At 40.4% G+C, this 12,365-nt stretch overlaps 1 protein-coding gene across 3 annotated transcripts in view; it reads left to right on the forward strand.

The window, feature by feature from the left end:
* Positions 1-1,504: 1,504 nt before the first annotated feature.
* atp7a (ATPase copper transporting alpha) overlaps positions 1,505-12,365 on the forward strand; it is a 104,121-nt gene continuing 93,260 nt past the window's right edge. For 2 of the 3 annotated variants that reach the window (XM_072270866.1, XM_072270869.1), the window contains exons 1-2: positions 1,505-1,589; positions 5,087-5,227. In XM_072270866.1, coding sequence (XP_072126967.1) covers positions 5,126-5,227 — 102 coding nt within the window. In that variant the 5' untranslated portion in view covers positions 1,505-1,589; positions 5,087-5,125. The remainder of the gene's footprint in view (positions 1,590-5,086; positions 5,228-12,365) is intronic. The other variant, XM_072270868.1, reaches the window with a different exon arrangement.

The following is a 12,365-nucleotide window of genomic DNA, read 5'->3' on the forward strand; positions in this document are numbered from 1 at the left end:
TCCCTTTTCCCCATGGTTTACTCGCCCCTTGTATCAGATTCTTTACTCTTTAGCCCTTTACCTTTTCTACTCATCTAACTTCGACTATCACTTTCTAGCTAGTTTTCCTCTTCCCACCACCTTTTTATTTTGGTGCCTTCCTCCTTCCTTTCCAGTCTTGAAGGGTCTCCGCCTAAAAAGGTCTTAAGACTGTTTATTCATGCTGCCCAACCTGCTGAGTTCCTCCAGCATTTTGTGTGCGTTGCTCCGGATTTCCAGCATCTGCAGAAACTTGTTTATGAAATTAACAACTTTTTAAGATGAAGAAAGTTTAAGATCATTCTGTGTAACTACTAATTGTCCATTCACTTTGTCTAGAGTATTCCATTGAATTTATTGTGCCAATTGTTAATTTATAAATTTATTATTTAAGTGGTGATAAGTTCTATGTCTAAACTGATATAAGCTCACTCAGTTGGCTGAAGTTTACATATGGTGCAATACATTTCACAGATAACTAGCTCCCTCACAAGTCTTCTCCTTCCCCCAAACTCTTGCAGCCTGGATGCTATATACTACAGGTGTGGGTGAGACTGCAGTCAATTTTCTACTAGCTGAAGAGGCAGATCATCAACATTTTGTTCCAATTTTACTCCAAACTCCTGACATAACGTGGAGGGACTCTTTGATAAATAATTTCTGAACCTGGTAACTTCTAATTGACCATAGGTTATGTGGAACCTTTGTGTCAGACTCCCTATTTCTCTTCCGCCACTCTGCCTGTGGAGAAGGAGTATTGAATTCAATTGACTTTATTTCTTACATCCTTCCCATATGAGGGAAAATCTTTACATTACGACTCCGTCTAAATGTGCAGTTTATAGTAATGTGTAATCAATAACATGTACATAAGGACGGTCAAATGAAAAAAAAAATTCAGTGAAATAATTGCGATAGTCTGTGAGTTTTTGTCACCTCTCAGGGACTCAAGGTTATGATTGACGTGTGAAAATGGTTTCATTATAGAACATACTTTAAGCTACAGTTTTAAATTTGAAAAACGGTCATTAACCAGAAACATTAAATCGGGGTTCTCGAGATGCTGCTTGACCTACTAGCTATTTCCAGAATTCATGTTTAATTTCGTTTCAGGCATCTGTAACTTAAAGCCTTTCATTTTTGTCTGTCGTTTCTTTCCAACTGCTGTTCAATTCCCGTGCGTTATGATACTGGGACAGCCCACCTCCCTTTACAGGCTCGTTAACTGGCGCACACTTCATTGGCCAATTTCTCTCCCAGTACGAGTCATATTCTATTGACGCACGAGTCTTTTCACTATTATTAACAGTCCGTCGCCAACATTTTGTGCACTTTAGATGACATTTAAAGGCCACAAATACCCTTCATATTCTCCACCCCGTCCTCCATACCTTAATTAGCACTAGCCGCGTCACGGACTCTACGCATGCGTGGAGCAGGTTCCGCTTGGCAATCTCATCCCAAGGGGGAGCCGTGGCCAAGCTGATCGGTTCCGGGTGGAAAAAGCATTCGAGCCGTACTGCCACTGGGCACGTAGGATGTGAGCTGCTACCTTTCGATCGAGGCCTAAGGTAACGTTTCTCGGTGCAAATTAAAAGCCTTATTGTTTTTAAAGATCTGTTTCTGTGTTTAGTAGGAGGGTCGGATGTAGGTTGAGACTTTTAAGGATCCTCAGAGCAGAATGAAAGCAAATACTGTAAATTCTTATTAGCAATGAAACTAACGAGGATGGATTTTTAAAGTGTTCATTTCAAATAAGCATCAAACTAATTACTACAACACAAGAAATAAATCATAAATTTAAAATTAAACACAGCCTGTGTTCGTGCATAAATTGAATATATGGTAGGAAAACTAGCAATGCAATAACTTACAGTAAATCAATCTTAATACCGACGCTGTAGCAACGGGGTTCATTTCAATTAACTGTGAAAGATCTCAAATAGAGAGAAACGCGTCCTACAGGGTTGTATAGAAATGACTGAATAAGAATTGACAGCAAGTCAAAGACCGGGTTATTGATCGGGTTGACGAAAGTCTTGTTCCATGAAGTGTGAGGAAGATTTTCCACAGAACAAGGCCATATCACGAAGAACTTCCAGAGTTTAGAATGGAAACAGCTAGTGATGGAAATAGACGATTCTTAAGGATGTTAGCGTGGAAGCGAGTGGGATTGGAGAAAGTCGTAGCAATGAGAAGAGGTAATGCCATGGACAGATTTGCTGACGAAGATTATTTTAATTTTGAGGCGTTGTTAGGTCAGGAATCTATGCAGTTTTGAAAGGAATGTTAGTGAACTGGTGTAGGTTTTCTGAATTTTGGTTCACAGAGGAGTTGAAAGAATTGAATATGGAGGTACTAAAAGCATGCATGAGAATTTCAGAAGCCAGAACGATTAGAAATAGAAACAGCAACTTGAATTTGTGTGGAGTATTTACGTCGCTGGTGTTTTTACATAAGCAATGATGGTAAGGAAACAGAATTGAACTGGAGTCCATTTAGGAAGTAGGATTCTGATGGGATATCAGCAAGGGCTTTGACCGTTATCATCAAATAGAGAATAGAATTTGTGGCCTCTACTGAATACATTTGGTTTTAGCTTCTTAAATCGCACCGCCATGTTCAAGAATAGTTGCTACCCCTCAAGCATCAGGCTCTGAACAAAAGGGGATAACTGTACTCACTTGCCCATCCATTGATATATTCCCACAGCTAATGATTTCACTTTTAAGGATCTTTTATCTTGTTATTTCATTTTCTCATTATTTATTTCTATTTACTTATATTTGCATTTGCGCAGTTTGTTGTCTTCTACACGCCACTTGATCTTTCATTGATCTTATTATAGTTACTGTTCTATAGATTCGCTGAGTATGCCTGCAAGGAAATGAACCTTGTGGTCCTATGTGGTGACATGTGTGTACTCTGATAATAAAATTAGCTTTGAAGTTTGAACTTTGATTAGTTGGGAGAAATTGTGGTTGTTGTTTGGATGTTTGATGAAGTAGGATGGGGAATGGTCAGCGAGGAGAAATTGGGAAAAAAAGCTAAGTATTAACTCCATGGAAGTTTTATCCAAACTGAGAATTAAAGTCAATTGTATTGTGTTCACAGTTCAACCTAATCTACTGTGCAATATGATTATGAAGTCTACATTTCTGCTTTCATATTACTGAATTAAGTTTTTTTCATAATCTGAAAGTCTTTGGAAGCAACCCAGTTATGAATTTCTCATAAATCTTAACAAATATTTGTAGTGCCATTTGGGAAGGCTAACGAAGGGTAACAATTTTCAAAATAATTTTATTTATTCTGGGCCTCTTTGAGTTCTGGCAATGGTACATTCCTACAGCACTGTGAAACACCCTGGTTTCCTTGGCTGCTTAAGTCTAGGGAAGACAAAATCCGACTTCGCCGTACTCGTGAGATTGAGACGCGCTTGATCCCACCCCAAACCTCGGTTTGTGTGGATGCTGTGTCACTTGCTATCCTGTTACAAATTAATGCCTCAAAATAACAGGCAGTACACTGCATACGATTAAGGGAATTATATTTATGAATCTTAACTGAAGGGTTAGTAAAGAATAACAAAATGAAAAGGGCCCATTCTAATTAAACAGTCAAATGTACATAAGTTAGAGCTCATCTTGAACTTCTCTGTCACTCGCGCGCTGGGCCCTCGGTCAACGCGAAAGCACACACCAGCTTCCGAATGTCGCTCGCTATCCATCTCGAACAATCCATGCTACGACCGGTTCCCCCCCAGCGTCTTCTCTCTTCATCTCCTCTCGACCAAAAAAACCCCAAACCCAACTTTATTGTCCCTCATGAAGAAAACCTCCCGCTAATTGGATGGCACACTTTCCATATCATCCCTTATCTTCAACAATAACCCAAACAGGGTGAAAGCAGAACAGCAGCTCTTACAGAGCTGCTAAATGAAATGCCTACAGCAACACAGTAAAGATGTGAACCAGGGCATTACAACTGTGTTCCATTATCTACATAACATGCTTTGGAATTGCACTTAAATTTGCATTTCACTTGCACAGGCAAGGGTGCAAACAAGTTTTCATTGATCCTTTTGTATCTTTTCAATGTAATTATACAGGCGGCATTTGTAAAGATGCTATTTAATGATATGCGTGGCAAGTAAGGAAACCACACAGGTAGATGTGGTTAAAATTGTAGTTTGCTAATATAGATTACTGAGGTATATAATTGTGTGTCTTGATAGAAAAATAACAGTGTGAACTGAATCAACATTGAATAAAAAGGGTTTAGATGTATACCAAGGAGCGAATTGAATGCTAAAATTAATTTCATATTTTTGAAATAATCCAAGCCAACAAAAATACAGTATTTTTGACCACAGGAAGATGTTGAAATATGTTTTATGTTTTGACATTATGTTGTGATTGAATCAGTGAAGTAGTGTTGATACAAAATATTATCAGTGTTAATATTTTTGGATCAGGTTATATGATTATTCCAAATTTTAGAGGTGATTATAAGATTATTTCAGAACTTCAGAGCAGATGCTTTATCCACCTTTTAGGAAGGATTGAAGGAGAGAAAAGTGCTGTAGAGCATAGACTGAAATATAAGTTTACAGAAACTAAAATAATTAAAGGTAACTAATTAACAATTGCTCCAAAACATACATTATTACTATTAGTTTTACGATTAATTTGTTTTTTAAAGGATTTATACCTGTAAGATCTCATTAAAATGCTACCCTTTCCACCATGATTTTTATTGCATATTCTAATATTTCTTTGTGTTGATCGGCATTTCATTCTATCTGATTGTGCTACAGACTTGGGGAAGTTTGAAGTGTTTAACTTACAAAGTTGCTGTTGTCCATTGTGATCTAATTTTTCATACTTCATAACCTTCTCCAAGCTAAAATGAAGAAATTTGCATCACTTTGTTTTTGAGGATATGCATTGTAAATGTGGAAGAAAACCTACTTGGCTGGTGTATGGCCCCGTCAGAGCAGCTTAGTGGTTTAAATGTGATTTGCTATCTGACAGCCCATTGTAATTTTGCTCTTTACTTTTTGCAGTGATGTGAAGACCAAAGAAGAGAGGGCGGAAGAGGCAAAATGCATTGCATTACAATATCTGTGGAGGGAATGACTTGCAATTCCTGCATACAGACCATTGAGCAACAGATTGCAAAATTACAAGGAGTCAGCAATGTAAAGGTTGTTAATTTCAAAAGTGCAAGCGCTTTCCTTTCCTCCCCCCCCCCACCTACCACCCGATGATTGAAGTGACGAAAGAATGCAATGATGCTATGTAACCTATTGTTGTCCTCTCATTTGATAAGCCCTGAATTTTGTCGGTTGAAATAATCATGGCACATGACATGAGAGCCATGCCCCTTGTTATGATATTATTTGTTGGAGCCCATTTGAACTACGAATGCAATTTAGAAAATAATGCTTGAGTAAACGTGAGTTCAGGAGAAATGGCAGTTTGCTTGGACGTGCTATTTCAAGTACTGTTGTAAAGTTCAAAGTAAAATTTATTATCTGAGTACATACGTGTCACCACATCCAACCCTGAGGGTCTTTTCTCTACAGGCATACTTAGCAAGTCTGTAGTAACCTTAAACAGAATCAATGAAAGAGCAAGAGCATAAAAAGCATCAAACTGAGCAAATGCAAATATAAATAAATAGCAATAAATAACGAGAGCATGAAAGAACAAGATAAAAATTAAAGTGGGAATACGGTTGTGGGAACGTCTCAATAGATGAGTGTAGTTATCCTAGTTTGTTCAAGAGCCTGATTGCTAAGGAGTCGTAACTGTTCATGAGCCTGGTGGTGTGAGTCCTCAGGCACAGGAACCTTCCACCTGATGGCAGCATCAAAATAGTGACCAGATGTTCTTCAAGACAAAGTGAACCTTTTGGGTTTGTAAGAAAAAAGGTGCACTTATGATGAACTGTGCATTTAAAAAATATAATTAATAGAATTCTTTTAGGTGGTTAGTTTCTTTTTATAATGTTGTGAAGGTTCTGTAGCTCACTTGCACACTGTAGACTTCACAAACAGCCGTGAAATAATGTTAATTTAATGTTTTTCGATGGGTAGCATTGACCATCTGATTGGTTAATTACAGCTTCTGTTTAATTTCTCACAAATAGTAGGGGACAGAGAGTCCAGTGAGATGGAGGAACTGAGGGAAATACATGTTAGTAGGGAAGTGGTGTTAGGTAAATTGAAGGGATTAAAGGCAGATAAATCCCCAGGGCCTGATGGTCTGCATCATAGAGTGCTTAAGGAAGTAGCCCAAGAAATAGTGGATGCATTAGTGATAATTTTTCAAAACTCCTTAGATTCTGGACTAGTTCCTGAGGATTGGAGGGTGGCTAATGTAACCCCACTTTTTAAAAAAGGAGGGAGAGAGAAACCGGGGAATTATAGACTGGTTAGCCTAACATTGGTGGTGGGGAAACTGCTAGAGTCAGTTATCAAAGATGTGATAACAGCACATTTGGAAAGCGGTGAAATCATCGGACAAAGTCAGCATGGATTTGTGAAAGGAAAATCATGTCTGACGAATCTCATAAAATTTTTTGAGGATGTAACTAGTAGAGTGAATAGGGGAGAACCAGTGGATGTGGTATATTTGGATTTTCAAAAGGCTTTTGACAAGGTCCCACACAGGAGATTAGTGTGCAAACTTAAAGCACATGGTATTGAGGGTAAGATATTGATGTGGATAGAGAATTGGTTGGCAGACAGGAAGCAAAGAGACTGGAATTCATGATTTTTTTGATGTGCCATTAGAGGCAGGATTGACAGCACAAGTAAGAACATGAATAGGAATAGAGAGGAAATATAAAAATTTGGGCGTGTATTGGTTAGTGTGCAGTAACAATGTGTTTATTGTTATCTTAGTGTGTATAGTGTAGGCTGATGGAGGTGATCTCATGTTTGAGAAACCTATAATTATGAACAAAGTCTTGAGATAGTAGAGCACTTACACTGGAGCAAAGAAGGCCAGAGGAAGAGTCATTACAATTAGTGAAACAATTAGAAACAAGATCAGATGTATTATCACTGACTTAGATGATGCAAAATTTGTTGCTTTGTGGCAACAGAATAATGCGAAGACATAAAATTGCTCTAAAGTACAAAATAAATAGTGGTAAGAAAAAAGGGATAATAAGGTTGTGTTCATGGAATGTTCAGAAATCCGATGGAGGAGGGAAAGAAGCTATTCCTGAGTTGTTGCGTGTTGCTCTTGAGCCTCCTGTACCTGTAAACTTGGATGCTACTTGGTTCTTTCCGAGTTTGTTTTTAACTGTTGATTTGCTTTTCCATGCTAGTGATGGCTGTTTTGCTTTGGTTTTGCGTTCTTCTCTTGAAGACTACAGTGACCTTGGCATTCATTTCTAGAGGTATAGAATATAAGAGCTGGGATGTGATGTTGAGGCTCTATAAGGCACTCATGAGACCATACTTGGAGTATTGTGTGCAGTTTTGGGCTCCTTATTTTAGAAAGGATATAGTGACATTGGAGAGAGTTCAGAGAAGATTCACGAGGATGATTCCAGGAATGAGAGGGTTACCATATGAGGAAGGTCTAGCAGCTCTTGGACTGTATTCCCTGGGGTTTAGGAGAATGAGCAGGGATCTCATAGAAACATTCCAAAAGGCTTGAACAGGTTAGATATGGCAAAGTTATTTCCCATGGTAGGGGATTCTAGGACAAGAGGGCACGACTTCAGAATTGAAGGACGTCCTTTTAGGACTGAGATGCGGAGAAATTACTTTAGTCAGAGGGTGGTAAATCTGTGGAATTTGTTGCCGTGAGTGGCTGTGGAGGCCAAGTCATTGGGTGTATTTAAGGCAGAGATAGATGGGTTCTTGATTAGCCAGGGCATCAAAGGGAATGGGGTGAAAGCAGAGGAGTGGGGATGACTGGATGAAGTGGATCAGCCCATGATTGAATGGTGGAGCAGACTCGATGGGCTGAATGGCCTACTTCTGCTCCTAAGTCTTATGGTCTTAAGTCATCTATCTGTTTGTGCTTTGCTTTCCTTGACTTCTATAAGCCATTTTACAAAGACTTTTTGATTAGTATCTTTCCTTGAACTTTGTGATTGGGTTAGATTTTACATTAATATGTCACCTTTGTATGTAGCTGAACTCTAATTTTGAACTGTTGTGTAAGTATTACCAAATACTCATATCCTTGGGCCAAAGCAATATTCTTGATAGTTTGTGTACTAGGTGACCTCTCAAGAAAAAAAAAATAACCATGGCTTCAGTGGGAAAGGTTGATTCAATAAGGGAAATATCAAATGCATTAACTTTTCAATTATGTGTCATATTTGATGCCTGATGATAAGGCTGGGTGATCTTATATATTTTTCTTGTAAGTCCTTTAAACACTGGTCATGAGGTGATTGACTTGATAAGGTTAATACCTGATATTTAGTTTAGAAAATATTTAACTTGTATCTTGGCCATAAATTTCTTGAATAATCTAGTGCAAATTGCCTCTTCAGTGAGCTGGTTATTGTCTTTGGTAGCTTGCAGTGAATGGTACTTTAAGCATTAAAAGTTAACAGAAAGTTCAATGAAGCTTGAGTTCATTGCAGAAAACTCAATGAAGCTTGAGTATCCGGCCTTATCACCAGGTCTTAGGAGCATAGTGGTACTGAGAAGATAACAACTACACTTTTGTTCAGGAGCTTACTCATGCCGTTTGAGTTCCATGCTTAGTTCATTTTAAAGGGAGTCTGAAAATACACTTCTTTTTTCCAAAACAATAACAATGCAAAATAAAATGTGAAAAATAACCAAAAGTAATGTAGTGCAGGTAAATAATAAAGAGCAAGTTCATAACGAAGTAGCTTATGAAGCTGTGTCCATCTTATTGTAAAAAAGTCCATTCAACAGTCTGATAACAGTGGGATAGAAGCTGTCCTTGAGGCTGATGATGTATTCTTTCAGGCTTTTTGTTTCTTCTCTCTGATGGGAGACAGGGGAAGCGAGAATGCCCAGCTAGGTGGAATCTTTGATTATGATGTTTGCTTTACTGAGTCAGAGCCCGTGGAAGGGAGGCTGGCTCCTATGATGTGCTGAACTGTGTGCACAACTCTCTTCAGTTTCTTGCGGTCACACGCAGAACAGTTGCCATTATGCATCCAGACAGAATGGAAATTAAAGTAAATAGGATGCTAAAATCCTTATTATTGGTTTTCCAAAGTACATTTTTGGCTAATATTAAAACAACCAGGGAAGTGCTGCAGGTTTACTGCCATCATCATAATACTCTTGCAGATGAGTGACAGCATTTCCTTAATTCAGTGGCTCCCCAGGTCCTGCTGCAGCCCTCCTCAGGGTGTATTTTCCCCCTTGCTATCCACCATTTGCTTGTGAGGCTGTGGCATTCTCGATGACTCATTTGATATCCATCTGACAACTTGGCTCACTACTCTACCCTGGATTTGAATGCAGAGGCAATTTTGGGCCTTTTACTCAAGTGTGCTCAGCACTGGAATTGTTCTTGCATGAGGAGATACTAACCTATTGAACCTCATTGGGTTTTGGTTGTTGACTTTTCTTTAACTTCACTACATGGTCTTTGAAAAGAGGACATAATCTAAGTGATTCAATTGAAATGAATGAATTGACTTTATTTCTTACATCCTTCACATTCATGAGTAGTAAAAATCTTTACGTTATGTCTCCAGCTAAATGTGCAATGTGCAATCATAGTAATTTATAATAATTTATAATAAATAGAACAATCAATGTAATATAGAGTACGCTCAAGTCAGCATGAGTTAATCAGTCTGCTTGGCCTGGTGGAAGAAGCTGTCCTGGAGCCTGTTGGTCCTGGCTTTTATGCGCGGTTCTGCTTCCTGAATGGTAGCAGCTGGAATAGATGGTGGTTGGGATGGCTTGGGTTCCCATTGATCCTATGGGCTCTTTTTACACACTTGTCCTTGTAAATGTCCAGAATCATGGGAAGTTCACAATTACAGATGCGCTGGGCTGTCCACCCACTCTCTGCAGAGTCCTGCGATTAAGGGAGGTACAGTTCCCATACCAGGCAGTGATGCAGCCAATCAGGATGCTCTCAATTGTGCCCCTGTAGAAAGTTCTTAGGATTTGGGGACCCATACCAAACTTCCTCAACCGTCTGAGGTGAAAGAGGCGCTGTTGTTCCTTTTTCACCACACAGCCGGTGTGTACAGAGCACTCTTACAACTTGCTGGTGATCTGACAGGATGTCCAGGATCCAGCTGCACAAGGCAGGGTCGAGGCCGAGGTCTCTGAGCTTCTTGTCAAGCCTGGATGGAACTATGGTGTTGAATGCTGAACTGTAGTCCAAGAACAGCATTCGCACATAAGCATCCTTCTCCAGATATGTAAGCATGGTATGTAGAGTAGTGGCTATTGCATCATCTGTCAATCAGTTGTGTCGATAGGTGAATTGTAGGGGATCCAGTATGGGTGGTAGGAAATTGCAGATGTAATCTTTGAATAGCCTCTCAAAGCATTTGCTTATTATTGAGGTGAGTGCGACAGGACGCCAGTTGTTCAGGCATGTTACCTTGGTCTTTTTTAGTACAGGGACAATGGTGGATAATTTGAAGATAATTTGAAACAGGAGGGCACTCTACACCAGGAGAGGGAGGGATTAAAAATGTCTGTAAACACACCTGCCAGTTGTGCTGCACACATCCTAAGTACTCACCCCGGGATGCCGTCTGGGCCCGCAGCCTTGCGACTGTCCACTCATTGGAAACATCTGCGTACCTCAGCCTCGGCGATGACCAGGTTGCAGTGGTGGCTTTCCTCGGAGGCTCAGAGTTAGTGACATCGAACTGAGCATAAAAGCAATTGAGCTCATCTGGGAGAGAGGCCGCGATGTTGGCAGCACCACAATGTTTGGCTTTGAAGTCTGCGATGGTATGCAGCCCTTGCCACAAGTCAGGTGTGCTATTCGTGGTGAATCTCAACTCAGTCTTCTCCCTATATTGTTTTGCGGCCTTGATAGCTTTGCGCAGATCATAGCTGCTTTTCTTGAGCTGTAGTTGATCACCTGTGACGTAAGCTCAATGTTGCTCTGAGCCTTTATTTGAACCAGATTTCGACATCCTCCATGTGTCCTTCTCTGTCGAGCAAGTAAAGTTTCTCACTATATACCCTGTCTATGCTCCTCACATTTTTGTATACGTCCAACAGGAAAACAGGCTCAATTCGTGCAGTCTCTTTTTATTGTTGAAATGCTCCACTTTGGGCAACACCTTAGTGAATATCCTTGTGGTAGGTCATTCTACTGAATGCTTTAGCAGTGATGTTTTTCTCATTTTTGACACAAAAATTTTGGTGGCTCTGGCACAGGGAGTACGAGTGTAGTGTCAGAGTGCTGTGGAAGTCCGGAGAGAGGATCAAAGGAGCAGATTTGGGCAAAGCTGGTCTTTTTGGGCTGCACAGGTACAGTAAGTGTTGGCATCAAAGGCCTAAACTCAGCTGCAAATAAAAGGAAGGTCGGCTCATTTACAGCAGCCATTGTTTAAGTGACCCAGTGACAGAGTGGAGAGGCTTTGGTTTAACAGGCTTCAGTGTGAACAGGCGGAGGCACAGTTAAAAAGAAGTAAGCTTTTTTTCTTCTTTTTTTTTCAGTATAGAATAGTCAGGATGGAATGCTCCTCCTATCAGATGTGGGAATTCAGGATACTTGACGGTTTCCCTGATGACTACATCTGCAGGAAGTGCACTCAACTTTAGCACCTGACTGACCTGGTCAAGGAGTTAGAGGTGGAGGTACTCAGGATCATTTGGGAGCCTGAAGGTATCATAGATGAGACTTTTGAAGAGCTGGTCACACCCAGAATACAGGCTTCGGACAGTAGATGGGTGACCACCAGGAAAAGTAAGGGGACTAAGAAGTTAGTGCAGGGTTCCCCTGTGGCCATACCCCTCTGCAACAAGTATACCTCTCTGTATACTGCTGGGGGTGGGGGATAACCCATCAGATCATAGCAGCAGCCAGGCTGATGGCATTGTGGCTGGCTCTTGAGATCCAACGGGTTGGGTAATGCGGTAGTTATAGGGGACTCGAGAGTTAGGGGGACAGAAAGGAGTTTCTGTGTCTGCAAAAGAGACACGAAGATGGTGTGTTGCCTCCCCGGTGCTAAGGTCCACGATGTATCGGAGCGGCAGTAGGTTATTTTCAAGGGGGATGGGGACCAGCCAGAGGTTGTCACTGATGACGTAGGCAGAAAAGAGGAAGAGGTTCTATGCAGTGAGTGTATAGAGTTAGGGAAGAGCCTGAAGAGAAGTACCTCCAAGCTAGTAATCTCCAGAT

Source organism: Mobula birostris, chromosome 10 (assembly GCF_030028105.1).
Source record: "Mobula birostris isolate sMobBir1 chromosome 10, sMobBir1.hap1, whole genome shotgun sequence".
In the NCBI taxonomy this organism is placed as follows: Eukaryota; Metazoa; Chordata; class Chondrichthyes; order Myliobatiformes; family Myliobatidae; genus Mobula; species Mobula birostris.